Genomic DNA, 20,393 nt, shown 5'->3' with positions numbered 1-20,393 from the left:
TCAGTTTTCCGCGAGCATACTTTCATAATCTACTTCCCCTTCCAAATTAAACTCTTTGTCCTCCACTGCTGAATTTTACATTTCTCCTAGTCCTTAGGTTTTCTGCCTTTTCCAGCCAGTTTATATGTCTCCTCTTTTGCTTTAACATGGTTCCTGATTTCCCTTGTTAGCTATGGTTGAGCCACCTTCTCTGTTTTATTCTTACACCAGACAGGGATGTACAATTTTTTAAAGTTCACCTGTGTGTTTTTTAAATGTCTGACACTGCTTATCCACCGTCAACCCCGTGGGTATCTTCGGCCAGCTTATCTTAGCCAATGCATGCTTCATACCATCAAAGTTCACTTTCTTTAAGTTAAGGACCATAGTTTCAGATTTAATTGTGTTACTCTCCATCTTAATGAAGAATTCTACCATATTATGATCACTCTTCCCCCAAAGGATCTCACCACAATGTTGCTAATTAATCCTCTCTCATTACACAATACCCTGTCTAGGATGGCTTACTCTCTGGTTGGTTCCGAAATATATTGGTCAAGGAAACCATCCCTCATTTGTTCCAGGAAATCCTTTTCCATTGCATTGCTACCAGTTTGGTTAGTCCAATCAATATAGATTGAAAGCACCTATTGTTACTGCTGTACCCTTACTACAAGCATCTCCAATTTCCTGTTAGATACAGTCCCCTGCGTCACAACTACTGTTTGCTGGTCAGTACACAACTCCCACCAAAGTCTTTTTCCCTTTGTGTTTCCACAGCTCCACCCACTTTCCCATCTTCCAGGCTCCTGTCTTTCCTTACTATTGTGTTAATCCTTCCTTAATCAGCAATGCTTCCCCACCTCCCTTTCCTTTCCGTCTGTCTTTGATGAAAATTAAATAACCCTGGACGTTGAGTTCCCATCATTGGTCACCCTGGAGCCAGGCCTCTATGGTCCGAGTTATATCATATCCATTAATAACTGTTTGCACAGTTATTTCATCCACCTTATTCCAATTGCTCCTCGCATTGAGACACACAGCCTTCAGGCTAATTCTTTTCAGCATTTATTGCCCTTTTAGAATCAACGGAAAATGTGGCCCTTTTTAATTTGGTTTGACACAGTCTCCGGATGCAGGGTAGACCATTCAGGACTAAGATGAACAATTTCTTCACTCAGTAGTGAACCTGTGCAATGTTCTACCACAGAAGCCTGTGGAGAGAATGTCACTGAATATATTCTAGAAAGAATATGACAAATACTGGAGATTACATCTAGACTGGAAATGTTAGCTTGCTGTCAGTCTGTGGATGCTATGACCTCCTGTGATCTCCAACATTTGTTGTTTTCAGTACCGATTCCAGCATCTGCAGTAATTTGCTCCTATATTCAAGAAAGAGATGGATAAATGCTTAGAATTTAAAAGAATCAAGGGATATTGGGAGAAAGTGGGGAAAATGGTGTTGACATAGAGGGTCAGCCATGATCATATTGAATGGTGGAGCAGGGCCTGTGTTTCACTGTCTTTACTCAACATAATGTTACTGTGATTTCTTAAATATTGAGTACTTCACAAATGGTAAAAGGTTGGAAAGTTTAGATGTACAGGGAGACTCTGAGAGCATTGTTAACCAGTCACAGAGGGCTAATGTGCAGGTGCAGCAAGCTATTAGGAAGGCCAATGGAATGTTAGTCTTTACTGCAAGAGAATTTGAGTTCAGCAGTAATGAAACCTTACTTCGGTTATATAGGAGTTTGGTTTAGACTGTATGTGGATTACTGTGTGCAGTTTGGTCTCCTTATCTCAGGAAATTATAATTGCCACAGAACGCTCACCAGGAACAAATACAGAAGTTGCTGGAAAAGCTCTGCAGGTCTGGCAGCATACGCGAAGAAAAAAATCAGAAAAAAAAATTTCAGATCCAGTGACGACTCCTCAGAACTGACAGAAATGTTCTATGGAGAGAGATTGATGAACTTGGCCTAAATTCTCTGTGATTTTGAAGGATGAGGGGTGATCTGATTGGATAGACAAGGTAGATGCAGGTAAGAACTAAGATGCAAGAACCAGGTGACACAATTATGAAATGAGGGGGGAATCACTTGGGCCCTAGATAAGGTTAATTTCTTCTTACTCAGCAGGGTGACTCTTTGGAATTCTCTACCCCAGAGGGCTGTGTAACCTCAATTATTGGGTATGTTTAAAGTACAAATTGACAAATGTCTAATAAAAAGAGAAATGGGGCTAGTGTGAGTAAAAGGCATTGCAGCAATGATGGTGTTGAATGGTGAAACAGACTTGATGAGCTGATTTGCCGACTGCTGCTCCAGTGTTCTGAGGTCTTCAGTCAGGGCTCAGTCTTCCAGGAGGTGTGTGCTGAGTAGGCTCAGCTAAGCACTTCTGGTGTGGAACTGCAAGATCTGGAATCAAAAGGATGCAAAATGTATACACTGATGTAGCAAAGCTGAGCTCTTCTGTTCTAGGAGTGGGAATCTGGGACTTGAATGCTAATAAAGCAAGACATGAAGAAAACGGAAGTTCAAATGAATGGCCACAGTGCTGAAACATTAACTCTGTTTCCCTCTCCACAGATGTTGCCAGAATTGCTGAGTAGTTCTAACATTGTTTAAAGTTACCAAATCTCTTATGATGTCTCCGGCGGCTGACTTTCTTCATCTCTGTTCACTCCCATCGCCTTTGACCAATACCTCCATTCACTCCACTCCCATCGCTTTCACTCAGTCTATTCTGGTCGCCTGGACTAATTGCATTCCCATTGCACCAACCACTCCTATCACTCTCTCCTAGCCTCATTGCCTCCAACCACGCTGCTGCAACCACCCCCACATCATTCCTGCTTGCCCCACCAACTCCACCTGCCTGTTGCATCCAGTCCTCCATTCTTGTTGCCTTTGCTCAGTTCACAGTTGTGTAACGCACCGGGTTTACTGTTGTCCTTTAGGGAAGGAAAGCTGCCATCCTTACCTTACCTGGCCTGGCCTACATGCACCTTCAGAACCAAAGCAATGCAATAAGCTCTTATCTGCCCTCTGAAATGGAGGAGCATTCTATTTAATGGTACCAACTATGAAAACATTTCTCAAAAAAATGAATGAATCGGGATGGACCACCTGATATCAACCCAGGCACCAGTAACAGTAATAACACTACCTTATTGACCCTCCAAAGCCATCCCTGCCAACACTTGTGGGCTGGCGCCAAAATTGAGAGAACTGTCTAATGAGCTAGTCAGGTTACAGCTTGACATAATCATACCTTGCACATAGCATCCCAGACAACATTGTCACCATCCCTGGAAATGTCCTGATCTGCCTCAGGACAGATTCAGCAGAGGTGATAGTACAGTAGTATGCTGTCATAGACTTCCAAAGGATCAAGCAACTGAAGACTGGGTTTTTACATGAATGAGGCACGGTGGGCCACCATCAACGACAGAAATATGCTCCAATGCAATCTGCATGGCATGGCACAATTCCCTCACTTCTCCATTTATCTGAAGCCAGGAAATCCGATTTGGCTTTGTGAAGATTACGGGAGGGCATGCCTAAAAACGAAGTGTCAAACTACTTAAACAAGTTTGCTGGTCTGCCACATAGCTCAAGCAGCAAGTGACAGACAGAGCTAAGTGATTCCATAACCAATGGGTTAAATCTAAGTTCTGTAGTCCTCCTACTTCCAGCGGTGAGTGATGCTGGATAATTAAACAGCTTGTTGGAGGACAAGGTGCCACAATATCCACATTGTCAATGATGGGAGAATCCAGCATATTAATGCGAAAGACAAGTTGAAGCATTTGCAGCAGGCTTCAGCTCGGCACTTCTGGCTAATGATCCATTTCGGCCTCCTGCAGTGGTTCCCAGCATCACATTTGCCAGTCTTCAGCCAATTCGATTCACTCCTTGTGATATCAAGACATAGAACATAGAACATTACAGCACAGTACAGGCCCTTCGGCCCTCGATGTTGTGCCGACCTGTCATACCGATCTCAAGCCCATCTAACCTGCACTATTCCATGTACGTCCATATGCTTGTCCAATGACGACTTAAATGTACCTAAAGTTGGTGAATCTACTACCGTTGCAGGCAAAGCGTTCCATTCCCTTACTACTCTCTGAGTAAAGAAACTACCTCTGACATCTGTCCTATATCTTTCACCCCTCAATTTAAAGCTATGCCCCCTCGTGCTCACCGTCACCATCCTAGGAAAAAGGCTCTCCTTATCCACCCTATCTAACCCTCTGATTATTTTATATGTCTCAATTAAGTCACCTCTCCAACCTCCTTCTCTCTAATGAAAACAGCCTGAAGTCCCTCAGCCTTTCCTCATAAGACCTTCCCTCCATACCAGGCAACATCCAAGTAAATCTCCTCTGCACCCTTTCCAAAGCTTCCACATCCTTCTTATAATGCGGTGACCAGAACTGTACACAATACTCCAAGTGCGGCCGCACCAGAGTTTTGTACAGCTTCACCATAACCTCTTGGTTCCGGAACTCGATCCCTCTATTAAAAAAAGCTAAAACACTGTATACCTTCTTAACAGCCCTGTCAACCTGGGTGGCAACTCTCAAGGATCTGTGTACATGGACACCGAGATCTCTCTGCTCATCTACACAACTAAGAATCTTATCATTAGCCCTGTACTTTGCCTTCCGGTTACTCCTACCAAAGTGCATCATCTCACACTTGTCTGCATTAAACTCCATTTGCCACCTCTCAGCCCAGCTCTGCAGCTTATCTCTGTCTCTCTGCAACCTACAGCGCCCTTCGTCACTATCCACAACTGTACCGACCTTAGTGTTGTCTGCAAATTTACTAACCCATCCTTCTACGCCCTCATCCAGGTCATTTATAAAAATGACAAACAGCAGTGGACCCAACACCGAGCCTTGCGGTACACCACTAGTAACTGGTCTCCAGGATTAACATTTCCCATCAACTACCACCCTCTGTCTTCTTTCAGCAGGCCAATTTCCGATCCAAACTGCTATATCTCCCACAAGTCCATTCCTCCGCATTTTTTACAATAGCCTATTGTGGGGAACCTTATCGAATGCCTTGCTGAAATCCATATACACCACATCAACCGATTTACTCTCATCTACCTGTTTGGTCACCTTCTCAAAGAACTGAATAAGGTTTGTGAGGCACGACTTCCCTTCACAAAACCGTGCTGACTATCTCAAATCAATTTATTCTTTTCTAGATGATGATAAATCCTATCCCTTATAACCATTTCCAACACTTTACCAACAACAACATAGCTGGAGGCACTGGATACTGCAAAGACTACGGGTGCTGACAACATTCCAGCAATAGTACTGCACTGGACTAGCCATATAAATATGGTAGCTACAAAAGAAAGTCACAGGCTAGGAGTCCTGCGGGGAATGCCTCATGTCCTGACTTCCCAAAGCCTGTCCATGTCTACAAGGCGCAAGTCAAGCGTGTGATGGAATACTGCCCACTTGCCGAGATGAGTGCAGCTCCAACAACACTCTGAAGTCTTGTGCTGCAGAGCCTGCCACACCCCTAGGCAAGCTGTTCCAGTGCAGTTACAACATTGGCATCTACTCGACAATGTGGAAAATAGCCAAAGAATGTCCTGTATGTAAAAACCAGGAAAAGTTCAACTCAGCCAATTACTATCCCATCAGTAAAGTATGAACGATGTCATCAACAGAGCTATCGGGCAGCACTTGCTTAGCAACATCCTGTTTACTGACACCCAGTTTAGGTTCCACCAGGTCTCGTCAGCTCCTGACCTCATATCAGCTTTGGTTCAAACATGGACAATAATGCCGTGTTCCCACGTAAGAAGGGAATAACCGTCTTGACATCAAGGCCACGCTTGATCAAGTGTACCATCAAGGAATCCTAGCAAAACTGAAGTCCGTGGCAATGAAGAAAACTCTGCTGGTTGCAGTTATACCTCCCACAAAGCACGACGATTGTGATTGTTGGAGGTCAGTCATTTCAGCACCAGAACACCTCTGTTCGCATGCCTCAGGGTAGTGTCCTAGCCCCAGTCATCTTCACTTGCTTCATCGGAAGGTCAGCAATGGGGATGTGTGCAATCATCAGCAAAATGTTCAGTACCATTCACAATTCCTCAGTAACTGAAGCACTCTGTGTCCAAATGCAACAAGATCTGAACAGGTTTTGATAGACAGGTAGAACATAGAACAGTCCAGCACAGAACAGGCCCTTCAGCCCACGATGTCAGTGAGAGTCTTTTTCTGAGGATGATGACGTCAGCATGTACGAGGGGGCATAGCTACAAATTGAGGGGTGATAGATTTAAGCCAGATGTCGGAGGCAGGTTCTTTACTCAGAGAGTGGTAAGGGCTGGAACACCCTGCCTGCCAATGTAGTTAACTCAGCCACATTGGGGGCATTTAAACAGTCCTTGGATAAGCATATGGATAATGATGGGATAGTCTAGGGGGAGTGGCTTAGATTAGTTCACAGGTCGGCGCAACATCGAGGGCCGAAGGGCCTGTCCTGCGCTGTATTGTTCTATGTTCTATTAACTGCCCCCAATCTTCCCATTATTCCAACCATTTACTCCCATTGCCATTGCATCTCTTGCTTGATCCTATCCATTGCCACCATGTATTCATTCCCATCACCATCGCGGGTAACACCCTAGATGCTCCTGCCCTGCTCTGCCACTCTTATCACTCGGTCGTTCCCAACTCCACTGCGCGCAACAGTTGTTCATTCCCATCTCCACTGTTCGCATCACTTGCTTGCTTTCATTTCTTCCATTTGCATAATTCACTCCCTCCCGCCCATCCCCAGTGCTCACAATACTCACTTGCTCCCATATCCACTGCTTGCAACACTCACTCACTCCCATTGCCTTCCCCTAAATCGCTGCACTTCATTCCCACAGAGCACCATTTTCTTGCTACAGATTGACATTTCTTCTGTGTCCTACGTTACAAGTGTGATAATACAAAGTACAGCAAGCTTATTAACTGGCACCCATGGGACTAGAAGTGAGCTGGTTGATCAGATATTCCAGATAATCAAGATATATGCACAATTGCACTAAATCCTGACCAAATGAAGCTTCGAGACATTAACATCCTTCAAAAAATTGATGTAAAATATCAACACACCAAAAATTGATGTAAAAACACAGTAAGTAATAGAAACGTAATGCCTGGGGTGTACACATCACTGTTATAATTTATTTACAGCATTAATACTCAGACACCGTGGTAGATCATGGTATTTGAAGTATATAATTATTGCCACTTTATCAAAAGTGCTCATTGAAACAAAGTTTATTGTACTTCATTGGCTGTAAACTGCATTTAGACAATCTGTTACTTATATAATTGTGAACAAGTCTGTACAGATGCAAGTCTTCCTTTTTCTCACAGTCATGTTTTTGATATTGATTAACAGATCAATAGAAGAGGAGGATGCAGTGATCAAGAAAATGCAGAGTTACCTGCTGGAGAGACAGGGGGTATGTGTGGGTTTACACTCCAGACTAACTAGGGAGTTTGTGGGCATGTTATTGTCACCTAACATTGTTGGCCCTCACTCCCTCTTGACACTTTGTGCTGTTACTGGTAGGCTTTTTCTGGCTCTCCTCCTGTCATTGGAGGGACTGTACAGTAAGCAAGCAGGTTGCAGGCTTAAACAAAACAATGAGCATGCAATGACTGTGCAATTAGGCCAGGGGCTTGTGTGTGTGTGTGTGTGTGTGTGTGTGTGTGTGTGTGTATAGCTTGAGTGTTTAAGCTGGTCCAAGCTGATGGACAGCAGGTGGACAAGGAATGAAAGGCTCATAGGACTGCAACTTATCAGCGGCTGTATGAAAAGAAGAGAAAAAATGTGTCTGTTATGCGTGTGAAAGAGGGAATGTGAGCAGCAAGATGCCCCGCCAAAGACATACAAAACCATGGTTAGACTGTGATGAAATTTGCTTTAAATTTGAGTCAGACTTTTCAGGAATAATAATACAAAACATAAAGGGTGGTAGAAGTTCAGAACTCACTTTAGCAAATGTCAGTTGATATGAGCCAGTTGTTCACTTTAAATCTGAGATTTTTGTCATCCACAACTTTAAAGGGATGTGATATATAAGGCAGGTAGATAGATCATTGAACAGAGTGACTGAAATGGTACCTTTCCATTGTTGTGCCTTTTTGTACATGCAATTTTGTACATATATATAGAATCTGTTTGACCATTGCCTGCATTTTGACCCCTCTGTTATTCAACCTATTATTTATTTGGTGCATGATATTGTTTTGTACTAATCCATGATTCCCTCTGTTGCCTCCTCTTCTCCACTTCCTTGTTTTTAGGTGCTGTCAGTGACTGAGCTGCAAACAGGTATGTGACTGGTTCTGTTTATATTCAGCAGATCACAGACTGGTGTTGTGCTTGTTCTCCCCCAGCCCGACCCTTCATCTGTGCTTTGCTGTCATAGCATTTATCTACCCAGCTGTGATCTCCGTGGAGAAAGCATAAACCACATTTACCAGGTGACTCAGAGTGAAGAAATTACCAACAAGGTTTCACTTTTTTAGCTTTTAATTTGAGATCAATCAGAACCAATACAAAATATACATGAATTAACAGGCAAATTACAATAGAAAGGTAATTTTCAATGTAAGCTATGTAGAGATATCTCGGGCACAAACAAGCACCTACTTTACTCCGAACTAATGGGCCTCCATGTTCAATCTCAGACTTCCAACTCAATTGATTGGCCCTTGACTTGCATTTCTGGTAGGTGTATTCCATCTAAAATCCCTGGGTAAAATTTAAAACTGACAAGGCACACATCTGCCACGTTCTCTCCTCTCTGGCCATGTCAGTTTTGAGTGGCACGGTGGCTCAGTGGTTAGCACTACTGCCTCACAGCACTGGGGACCTGAGTTCAATTCCACCCTCTAGCGACTGTCTGTATACAGTTTGCACATGCTCCCCATGTCTGTGTGGGTTTCCTCTGGGTGCTCTTGTACCCCCCCCCGACAGTCCAAAGATGTGCCAGGTAGGTAGGGTGGCCATGCTAAATTGCCCGTGGTGTTCAGGGATACGTAGATTAGGTGGGTTATAGGGGGATGGGTCTGGGTGGGGTGCTGTGAGGGTAGGTGTGGTCTTGTTGGGCGGAAGGGCCTGTTCCCACACTGTAGGGATTCTGTGATTCTCTTATGATTCTTGTTAGCACAGTTTTTGAGAGTTCTTTTTTAACTGAATGATTAATAGTACCTTGTTCATGATTTTGCCTTTTAATACAAACTCTTAACGATTTTACATGCTGAGGTTATGTCCATCACTTTTTAGAATTTCATCTTTCTTTTAAGCTCTCTTGTACATTGCTTCTGTAAAACCTTTTAGAATTCTGTTTTCCTTTTTACTCTAGACAGAAAATCAGTCTTTTCATTGGGAACTTTACTGACTTCTCCTGATACAAATTTGTGTTCCTATTTCTGTCTTTGTTATTTCTTTGGTTGCACTTGTCTTCGTAGACTCGCCAAGTTTTAAGGGCATTTAAATAGTCATTGGATAAACATATGGATGATAATGGAATAGTGTAGGTTAGATGGGCTTCAGATTGGTTTCACAGGTCAGCGCAACATTGAAGACCGAAGGACCTGTACTGCGCTGTAATGTTCTATGCTGATTGCCTTCTGCTCACAGCCATCATTTGCCTTGTAACTCTCCCTTATATCTGCCAGTCTCAACGCAGCTTCTGTGTTTTAACTTACTTCCTGTTGATACTGATTCCAGGTCAAAAATTGCCAGTCTTATGGATCATTAATTCCTACTACCAAGAAAATTACAGTTGATTTCTTTACAATTGATGCCGACTATTCAAGGTCCTTTACAAACATGGTTATAGATAACAAGGTGTAGAGCTGGATGAACACAGCAGGCCAACCAGCATCAGTGAAGCAGGAAAGCTGTCGTTTCAGGTCCAGACCCTTCTTCAGAAATGGGGGAGGGGAAGGGGATTCTGAAATAAATGGGGACAGAGTGGGAGCCGGATTGAAAATGGATAAAGGAGAAGATAGGTGAAGAGGAGACCGACAGGTCAAAGAGTTGGGGGTGAAGCCAGTAAAGGTAAGTATTGGTGGGGAGTTGTGGGGGATAGGCCAGTCCAGGGAGGATGGACAGGTCAAGGAGGCAGGACGAGGCTGATAGGTGGGAGGAGGGGATAGGTGGGAGGAAGGACAGGTTAGGGAGGCGGGGACAAGCTGGGTTGGTTTTGGGACGCGGTCGGGGGAGGGGAGATTTTGAAGCTTGTGAAATCTACATTGATATCACTGAGCTTGCAGGGTTCCCAAGCGAAATATGAGGCGCTGTTCCTGCAACCTTTGGGTGGCATCATTGTGGCACTACAGGAGGCCCAGGATGGACATGCCATCCAAGGAGTGGGAGGGGGAGTTGAAATGGTTTGCAATTGGGAAGTGCAGTTGTTTGTTGTGAACTGAGTGTAGGTGTTCCACAAAGCGGTCCCCAAGCCTTAGCTTGGTTTCCCCAATATAGAGGAGGGAGATATAAGGGCAGGTGTAGCACTCCTGCGGTTGCAGGGAAAAGTGCTGGGGGTGGTAGGGCTGGTAGGGAGTGTGGAGCTGATGCGGGAGTCATAGAGAGAGTGGTCATTCTGGAAAACAGATAAAGCTGGGCGTGGAAAGATGTCTTTGGTAGTGGGGTCAGATTGCAGGTGGTGGAAGTGCCAGAGGATCCGGAGGTTGGTGAGGTGGTGCGTGAGGATCCCAGGCCCCAAGAAGACCTTCCACATCAAACAGAAGTTCACCTGCACATCTGCAAATGTGGTATACGGTATCCGCTGTTCCCAATGTGGCCTCCTCTACATTGGGGAAGCCAAGCGGAAGCTTGGGGACGGCTTTGTGGAACACCTACGCTCGGTTTGCAACAAACAACTGCACCTCCCAGTCGCGAATCGTTTCAACTCCCCCACCCACTCCTTAGATGAGATGTCCATCCTGGGCCTTCTGCAGTGCCACACGGCGCTGCAGGAACAGCAACTCATATTTCGCTTGGGAACCCTGCAGCCCAATGATATCAATGTGGACTTCACAAGTTTCAAAATCTCCCCTCCCCCGACCGCATCCCAAAACCAGCCCAGCTTGTCCCCGCCACCCTAACCTGTTCTTCCTCCCACCTATCCCCCCCGCCCCCCCCCCCCCCCCCCCCCCCCCCCCCCCATCTACCTAGCAGTCTCATCCCGTCCCCTTGACCTGTCTGCCCTCCCTGGACTGACCAATCTCCTCTTAACGCTCCACCTACTCCTACCTTTACTGGCTCCGCCCCCACCTCTTTGTCCTGCTGGTCTCCTCTATCCATCTTTTATCCGCCTCCCCCTGTCTCCCTATTTATTTGAATCCCCTTCCCCCTCCCCCATTTCTGAGGATGGGCCACTGGACCTGAAATGTTAACTCTGTTCTCTCCTCCACAGATGCTGCCAGACCTGCTGAGCTTTTCCAGCGACTTTGTTTTTGGTCCATAAATAATGCTCTGTCCAGAATCCTCTTTGGATCCTTTTAATGCATTGGTCACATGGTGCAATATAGAAGCAAACCTGCCTCTGTGCCAGAAGGTCGAAAGAAAACCAGCAAGATCCCAATATGAGCCTTGATCTTGCAAACAGAGGCTTGTGTTTAGCAAGTGCTACAGGACTTCTTTGGTTTCCTGCATGCTTGCTTTAAGAGTTTAGTTGTTGGTACTCATATTTGTTGGGTGGCTGGCTCCTAGTGTACTATTCAGGACAGGTACAGCATGACTTAGGTACAGAATAAAACTCCGTTTGCCCAGAGAACAATCCTGAATTTAACTGTCTTGCACTGTCTAAGTGTAAACTGTTTCCAGTACTGACTCTGTCATTCTTTGCTAGTTTTGCGCAGGAACTGGATTGAAAGTGTCTGACATTTACTTCAGGAACCTACAGATTGCAACCAGAGGAGTCTTCATTGTGTTGGCTTGGGCAGGATTTGAACCCAGTGCAAGAGATAGAAGTGGAAAATCTGATCCTGTGCCCTTCCATCTTCATGCCTCCATTTTGTAAATTAATTTGCAGTTGCTTGATCCTTATCTCCTGGGCTGGCTACCCTCTTTCTATTCTGAGTCTTTAGCCATTATGGAGTGGATTTATGCTACATTCCAAATTGGCTATATGTTTGACTTTCTTGGGGTTTTGTCATAGTTGAACCCTGTAATCTCATTATCCCAGGTTGTCTCTTTTTATTAAGTACACTGTTAACCCTTCTGTGGCGTGGCGTTTGATTGTAACTGGCAATAACTCTGACGTTTTGCCACTCTTTCAGTCAGTGCTTGTGTAAAGAAAAATGTGAGCTGGTTTACCTGCAATAATCACCTGGAACTGCTGTTAAACCGAGTGTCTGACACCTTCAGCCACCTGTTGAAGTCCGAGAACAAAGGCAACAAAGACTGGACTCATCTAACTGTCAAGGTGAGGCATTTCCATTGGTTATCCTTTTTGATGTTGTTTGTAGTTGCTATAATTTAATATATTGAATGCCAGTGTCAAGACTTCTTTCACAATAAGCACTCTCCTATTCACTGTCAGTTGTCTATGTCTCTGAGGTGGAACGTAGACTGTCACTACCATTCATAAGGACACTCCTGAGGTAACAGTGTCTCAACGATTTTATAAATAAAATTTGTGAAATTATAAACTAAATGTTACATTTTTTGTTCAAAAGAGGATACAAGGATAAATCCAAAAAACTCCAGGCCAGCTAGTTTCACCCTGGTGGTCGAGAAACTTCTAGAAATGATGATAATTTGGGATAACAGTGACCTTCAAGCAAATGCAGATTCGTTAAGGGATGCCAGGATTTGTTAAATCAATTTTTCTTGGGTTTTTTGATGAGCTAACAACGAGTGTTTAAGGAGCATGATTGCCGTGATGGACATGAAACCATTTTATAGAGTGCCACATAATATGCTTGCCAGCAAAGTTGGTGGTTAAGGGATATAAAGGGCAGTAGCAGCCTGAATTGGAATTGGACAGTGACAGAAAATAGATAATACTGATGAAGTTGTTTTTCAGACTAGAGGAAGGTTTCTTGTAATCTTGCCGGAGTTAGGGTCAGGACTTCTACTTTTCCTTATCAATATTAATGATGTTGAGGTTGTTGAAGTTGGTTGGCTTGCTGAGCTTGTTTCTTGTTTCGCAGACATTTTGTTTCCATGCTTGGTAACATCCTCCATGCAGACTCCAATGTAGTGTCGGTGTGTTTTCCCGCCTTGTTTTTAAACTCTGGTGTCCGTTGAGATGGACTGCCTCACTTTCGGTTTTCCTTCGTAATGGAATGTACTTGGAGTCAAGTTCAAAGTGTTTATTAACAGCATGCTTCATGGAATGCCATGCTTCTAGGAATTCTCGTGCCTGTCTCTGCCTAGCCTGTCCCAGAATCTTGGTGTTGTCCCAGTCAAATTGGTGGTTCTCCTGCCCATTTGGATTGAGATGAGTGAGTAAACCAGGTGGGAAAGCACACCGATGCCTCATCAGAGGTTGCACTGAGGATGTTACCCAGCATGGCAACGAAACATCTGCGAAACAAGAAACCAGCTTGGCGAGCCAACCAACCTCAACACCCACAACCTGAGCTACAAATCTACTCCAAAATATTAATAATCTAGATCATGGTGCCTGGGATATAATTTCGAAATTATCAGATGGCTCAAAACTTGGAAGATTTTTAGACATTCTGGTGGAATTTTGGAAATAGGTCAGATGAAACTGAATACAAAGAAGTTTGAAGTGATTCATCGTTGCAGGAAGAATGAGGTGAGGCAGTATAAAATGAAGGGCACAGATTCTGAAAATAACCATTCCATGATTATGTGATGTGTGTACCTCATGTGCAGGAATGAACATTGTCACAATTTACTGACATAGCTTGCTAAAAATCAAGCCCCTGGAGTTATCATAGAAGTCAAAAACATTTTGAAAAGGAGACACAAAGATTCCTCAGTTCAGCAGGCCAAGCAGCATCGTAGGAGCAGAAAAGCTGACGTTTTGGCCTGGACCCAGGAGCAGGAAAGCTGACGTTTCAGGCCTAGACCCATCATTTTCTGCCCCTAGGATGCAGTTTAGCTTGCTGTGTTCATCCAGCTCTGCACCTTGTTATCTCGGATGCTCCAGCATCTGCAGTTCCTATTATCTCTGATTCCTCAGTTCACTTGATTTTTAGGCCAAGTTGATAGAAAGCATAGACCAGATTTCTGTCCTTAACAAGAATTATTATTCATTGCAAGTAATTGGAATCTAGCTACAAGCAAGCAATGTAACTCTGATCCTATTGTAAACTACCCCCCCCCCCCCCCCCCCCCCCACAGATGGAGGAAAGAGAAATGGATAGAAGGAAACTTGGGAAAGCAGTTTGGTCATCTTTGTTCATAAAATCTGTTGAGTTGGTTCTTGCTGATCAGAAGGTTTGTTCTCAACCTTCCTTCTCTGGATGCTTCCACTGATTAGAGAGAGCACTGGCTCACTTATAAAGGGTTATCCATTCAGTACTGTGGCATCTGCTAAAGCAATGTTTTAAGACCCAGAGGGAGCAAACGAAATCAATCAGCCTCACTATCATTGGATTTTCTAACACTTTCAGTGACCCTTAAGATTACTCAATTGTCCCAAACTCCCATATTTTACAAAGTACAGATCTTGGACAACAAGTATAATAACTTAATAAGAAATTGGTAATTTTTGTTTTAAGAATGTAACTTTAGCAGAACAGAGTTAAACTACAAGGTAATCTAGATCACAGCAGGACCTGTGGAAGCAGGCCCTTCAGCGCAACAAGTCCACACTGACCCTCAGAGCATCCTACCCACACCCATTCCCCTATAACGCACCTAATCGACATGCCCTTGAACACAATGGGCAATTTAGCATGGCCAATCAGCCTACCTGCATATCTTTGGACTGTGGGAGGAAATGCATGCAGATACAGGAGAATGTGCAAACTCCACACTGACAGTCACCCGAGGGTGGAATTGAATCCGGGTCCCTGGCGCTGTGATGCAGCAGTGCTATCACTGAGCCACTGTGCTGTGCCATGTAATTAATATCTATGATTTAAACTCAATTTTCCTTAATCATAAATACTCCATTTATACGCCAACCAACAGACAGTTAGACACAGCTGAAAGACAAATTAAGAAAGAAAAGAATTTGACAGTTCAATAACTATTTCAACACTAGTCTTTAGGCCTTTGTGAAATCCTTGGATCATGGATTACATTACTGGCATTTGCTGGAAATCCAAAGTCACTGGTCAATGCAAACAGCATCCGCAAACTCCTGGAGACTTAAACTTATTTATTATCTTCGAGGATTCTTTGTCTCAGAGCTTTCAAAAAGTCAGTAACTGGAGAATAACTAGAGAGGACAAAACCCAAAAGTACGCCCCAGTCTGGGAGCTTCAAAAGCAACACTGCATCCTGCCCAAAACCATTGATCGCTCAATGTGTTTTTTTTCCCCTTATATTTCCCAACATTCACTGTGGCTGTTTGGTTAGCACCAGCCCGGTCTTGATTAACCGATTCAGCATTCAGTTAGTTGCCAGTCCCTGAGCACAGTATCATCCTGGTGCCAGGTTGTCCGTAGTGTCCTGAGACCAGTAATTAACCTGCATTATGTTTGTAAGCAAGTTACACACAGCAAAGAAGTTATATTAACTGATCTTTTGGAGAGACTTACACTTGGATGGTTTGATTTTCTTTTGTTCTCTAAAATTGTCCGCATAGAAGGAGAGTTTTTTTTAACATCACAAAGGAGATATTTTTAAACCATGGAGTAGCTTTTTTTAAATGGAGTTGTGTTTACGGAGCTTTTTGGAGAGGTATAAATGTGAATGGCTCTGGAATGACGTTTTATTTTATCAAAAGATTGGCTAAACCCGAAACACTACACATGTCGTGTCTCCCACCCATCCTCCTCCTCTAACCAAACAGAAAGACTGTGTGGAGGGTGGCCAAGCTAAGCCTTTTGTTTTATTCTTCTGGAAATCCAGAGTAGAGGGCATGGAAGCTAGGTCAGTTGCATGCTCCTCTTGCAGGATATGGGAGGTAAGGGTCACTGCTGGTGTCCCCTCTGACTTCACCTGCGAGAATTGCACTCAACTCCACCTCCTCTAAAACCAAGTTAGGGAACTGGAGCTGGACCTGGATGGACACCGGATCATTTGGGAGGCTGAGGGGACGATAGAGAGGAGTTATAAGGATATGGTCAAGCCCAAGGTTCAGCAAAAAGGTAGCTGGGTGACTGTCAGGAACGGGAAAGGGAAAGGCCAGACAGTGCAGGAATCCCCTGTGGCTGTTCTCCTCAATAATAAGTATACCGTTTTAGATACTGTTGGGGGGATGATCTACCAGGGGAATGCCATTGTCGACAGGTCAGGAAAAGGACAGAGAATGTGAGAAACAAATACAGGGAGTTAGGTTGGAAGCTGAAGTGCAGGACAAACAGGGTAGTTATCTCTGGAATACTACCAATGCCACGTGATAATGAGGTAAGAAATAGAGAGAAAGTGCAGCTAAACACGTGGCTACAGGGCTTGGTGTAGGAGGGAGAGCATCCATTATGTGGATAGTTGGATAGTCTGGGGAAGGTGGGACCTGTACGGTGAGGATGGGTTGCACCTGAACCAGAAGGCCACAAATATCCTGGGAGGGAGGTTTCTCGAGCTATATGGGATGGTTTAAATGGGATTGGCAGGGGTGGGGAACCAGATTTGTATTTCAGAGGATGAGGTATTCAGCCTTCCAACAGACACAACAGGGAGTGAGGTTGTTAATAAAGAAATGCGGTTGATGGAGCGTAATTGCAGACACAGAAATGGTGTGAGGCGCGTACATTTTCAATGCTGGAAGAAATAAGATGGGTGAACTTACAGCATGGGTCAGTACTTGGAACCACGACGTTGTGGCCATGACTGAAACTTGGGTAACTCAGGGAGAGGAATGATTGTTGGAAGTTCCGGGACTTAGATGCTTAGACTTAGAGGGACCTAGTTGTAGAGGAGGACAGTGTGAAACAGGCTGGTAGGCTAGAGGAGGTTGATGTTAGTAAGGAAGATGTTCTAGGAATTTTGAGGAACTTGGAGATAGATAAGTCTTCCGGGTCTGATGGGATCATCCAAGGATTCCCTAAAAGAAAGGGGGAGTGTGGTAAAAGAGGCACGGGAATGGCATTGCTCGTCAGGACTAGTATAGCAGCTACTGAAAGGCAGTTTGAGAATGATATGTCTACTGAGTCAGTTTGGATTAAGTTCAGGAACAAGAAAGGAACAGTCACTTTGTTGGAGAGAGATAATAGGAACTGAAGATGCTGGAGAATCCGAGATAACCAGGTTTGGAGCAGTACGTACACAGCAGGTCAAGCAGCATCTTGGGAACAGGAAAGCTGACCCTTCGGGCCGAGACCCTTCATCAGAAAAGTCACTCTGGGGCTTTTTTACAGACTCCCTAATAGTTGCAGAGAAGTAGAGGACCGGATTGAGAGGCAGGTACTGGAAAGGTGCAGAAGTCACACGGTTGTAGTCATGGGTGACTTCAACTTTCCAAATATTGAATAGGAAACATTTCAGTTGTAATAGTGCAGATGGAGCAGGTTTTGCCCAGTGCGTTCAGGAAGGATTCCTTTCACAGTGTGTAGATAGACCAGCATGAGGAGAGGCCACTTTTTGGATTTGGTGCTTGGCAATGAATCGGGTCAAGTGTTAGACCTGTTGGTAGGAGAGTGTTTTGGCAGTAGTGATCATAACTCTGTTACTTTTACAATCGCCATGGAAAAGCATAGGTACATACAGCAGGGTAAGGTTTATAATTGGGGGAAGAGTAATTACACTTACGTTAGGCAAGAACTGGGTAACATAAAATGGGAATAGATGCTGTCAGGGAGTAGCACTATTGAAATGTGGAGATTGTTTAAGGAATGCATGCTGCGTGTGCCAAGCAGGCAGGGAAGATGCGATTGAGTGAGGCAGCCTTGGTTTTCAAGAGAGGCTGAGTGACTGGTTAAGAGGAAGAAGGATGCTTAAGTAAGGTTTAGGCTACAAGGAACGGAAAAAGCTCTAGAGGGATACAGGTTATCTGGGAAGGAGCTAAAGAAAGGGCTTAGAAGAGCTGTAAGGGGGCATGAGGAAACCTTGGCCCATAGGATCAATGAAAACTGCCAAGGCTTTTGACACGTGTGTGTGGAATAAGAGAATGACCAGAGAAGGGGTGACGCCGATCAAAGATTGTAAAGGGAATTTGTGCACTTAGCCGAAAGAGATAGGAAAGGTCCTTAATGAATACTTTACTTTTCTTCAGTATTCACAACTGACAGGGACCTATTTGTAGAGGAGGACAGTGTGAAACAGGCTGGTGGGCTAGAGGAGGTTGATGTTAGTAAGGAAGATGTTCTAGGAATTTTGAGGAACTTGGAGATAGATAAGTCTTCCGGGTCTGATGGGATCATCCAAGGATTCTATAAGAAGTGAGGAAAGAGATCGCAGGGCCTTTGACGATGATCTTTTCGTCCTCACTGTCCCTGGGTATGATGTCAGAAGATTGGAGACAGGCAAACGTCACTGCCTTGTTCAAAAAAGGGAATAGGGATAACCCCGGAAATTACAGGCCAGTTAGTCTTACGTCTGTGGTGAGCAAATTATTGGAAAGGGCTCTGAGAGATAGGATTTATGATCATTTGGATCGGCACAGTTTGATTCGTGATCATCACCATGGATTTGTGAGGGGTAGATCATGCCTGACAAACCTTATTGAATTCTTTGAAGAGGTGACCAAACACGTGGATTAAGGTGGAACAGTGGATGTGGTATACATGGATTTAAGTAAGATGTTTGATAAGGTTCCCCATGGTAGGCTTACGCAGAAGGTAAGGAGGCATGGATAGGGGGAAATGTGGCAGATTGGATTCAGAATTGGCTGACCCTTAGAAGACAAAGGGTGGTAGTGGATGGGAAATATTCAACATGGTGCTCAGTTATGAGTGGTGTACCACAAGGATCTGTCCTGGCTCGTCTATTTGTGATTTTTGTAAATGATTTGGATGAAGGAGTGGAAGGGTGGATTAGTAAGTTCACGGACAATACAAAGATGTGTCATTTTGTGGACAGTGCAGAGGGCTGTTCTAGGTTACAAAGGGTTGTTGATAGGAATCAGAGCCGGGCTGAGAAGTGGCAGATGCAGTTTAACCCTGAAAATTGTGAGGCGATTCATTTTGGAAGGATAAACTTAAAAGCAGAATATAGGGTTAATGGAAAGATTCTTGGCAGTGTGGAGGAGCAGAGGGATCTTGGGCTTCATGTCCACTCTTCCCTGAAAGCTGCCACCCAGGTAAATACAGAGATAATGGGAACTGCAGATGCTGGAGAATCCAAGATAACAAAGTGTGGAGCTGGATGAACACAGCAGGCCAAGCAGCATTTCAGGAGCACAAAAGCTGACGTTTCGGGCCTAGACCCTTCATCAGGTAGATACAGTTGTTAAGAATGTGTATGGGGTGCTTTGTTAATAGAAGGATTGACATGAAATTATGCTCCAGCTATATAAAAGCCTGGTTTGGCCACAACTGGAGTATTGTGTCCAGTTCTGGTCGCCTCATTACAGGAAAGATGTAGGAGTTTTGGAAAAGGTGCAGAGGAGATTTACTAGGATGTTGCCTGGAATGGAGGGAAGGCCTTGCAAGGAAATGTTGAGAGACCTAGGGCTTTTCTCTTTTGAACGACGAAGGATGAGAGGTGACTTGATAGAGGTGTACAAAATGATCAGAGGTATAGATAGAGTGAACAGCTAGAGACTTTTTCCTCGGGTGGAGGTAGCTATTACTAGAGGACATAGTTTGAAAGTGTGTGGAGGTTGATTTCGGGGAGATGTCATAGGCACTTTACTCAGAGTCGTCGGGGCGTGGAATGCATTGCCGGAGAGGGTAGTGGAGTCAGCCTGATTAGGGGCATTTAAGTGGCTATTAGATAGGCATATGTATGATAGTATTAGGTCGGAGTGCAGGTTAGACAGACCTTAGGATTAGGGCCAAAGGACCTGTAGTGTGCTGAACTGTTCTTTGTTCTGTCTTCTAAGATTGAAAGTGGTCTGCTGGACCACTTGAGAAGGAGTCATTTTTTAATTCAATTGTTCACCTAAAGTGTCGATTTTAAGATTTATATGTTTCCTTTCTTTTTTGCATGCTTCATATTAATTCCTTGGGTAAGGATACTTAATTTACATAATGTAAACGTCCAATTGAAAGCTATTACTTTTAGGCTTGATGTCATTGAGTTAGATGGCCAGTCGATTTCGAGAAGTGATTATACAGCAGGATCAGTCAGATATGAGTGACTGTCAAGAAAGGTAAG

General features: G+C 44.2%; 1 protein-coding gene across 1 annotated transcript in view; it reads left to right on the top strand.

Moving 5' to 3' along the window:
* si:ch211-225b11.4 (thyroid adenoma-associated protein homolog) overlaps nt 1-20,393 on the top strand; it is a 248,624-nt gene that overhangs the window by 15,209 nt on the left and 213,022 nt on the right. The window contains exons 3-5 of the mRNA XM_048556638.1: nt 7,425-7,488; nt 8,336-8,363; nt 12,326-12,471. Coding sequence (XP_048412595.1) covers nt 7,425-7,488; nt 8,336-8,363; nt 12,326-12,471 — 238 coding nt within the window. The remainder of the gene's footprint in view (nt 1-7,424; nt 7,489-8,335; nt 8,364-12,325; nt 12,472-20,393) is intronic.

The sequence above is a fragment of the Stegostoma tigrinum genome, chromosome 26, assembly GCF_030684315.1.
Source record: "Stegostoma tigrinum isolate sSteTig4 chromosome 26, sSteTig4.hap1, whole genome shotgun sequence".
Classification (NCBI taxonomy): domain Eukaryota; kingdom Metazoa; phylum Chordata; class Chondrichthyes; order Orectolobiformes; family Stegostomatidae; genus Stegostoma; species Stegostoma tigrinum.
Note: the sequence above shows the minus strand (reverse complement) of the source record. Positions and strands in the feature narration are given on the sequence as shown.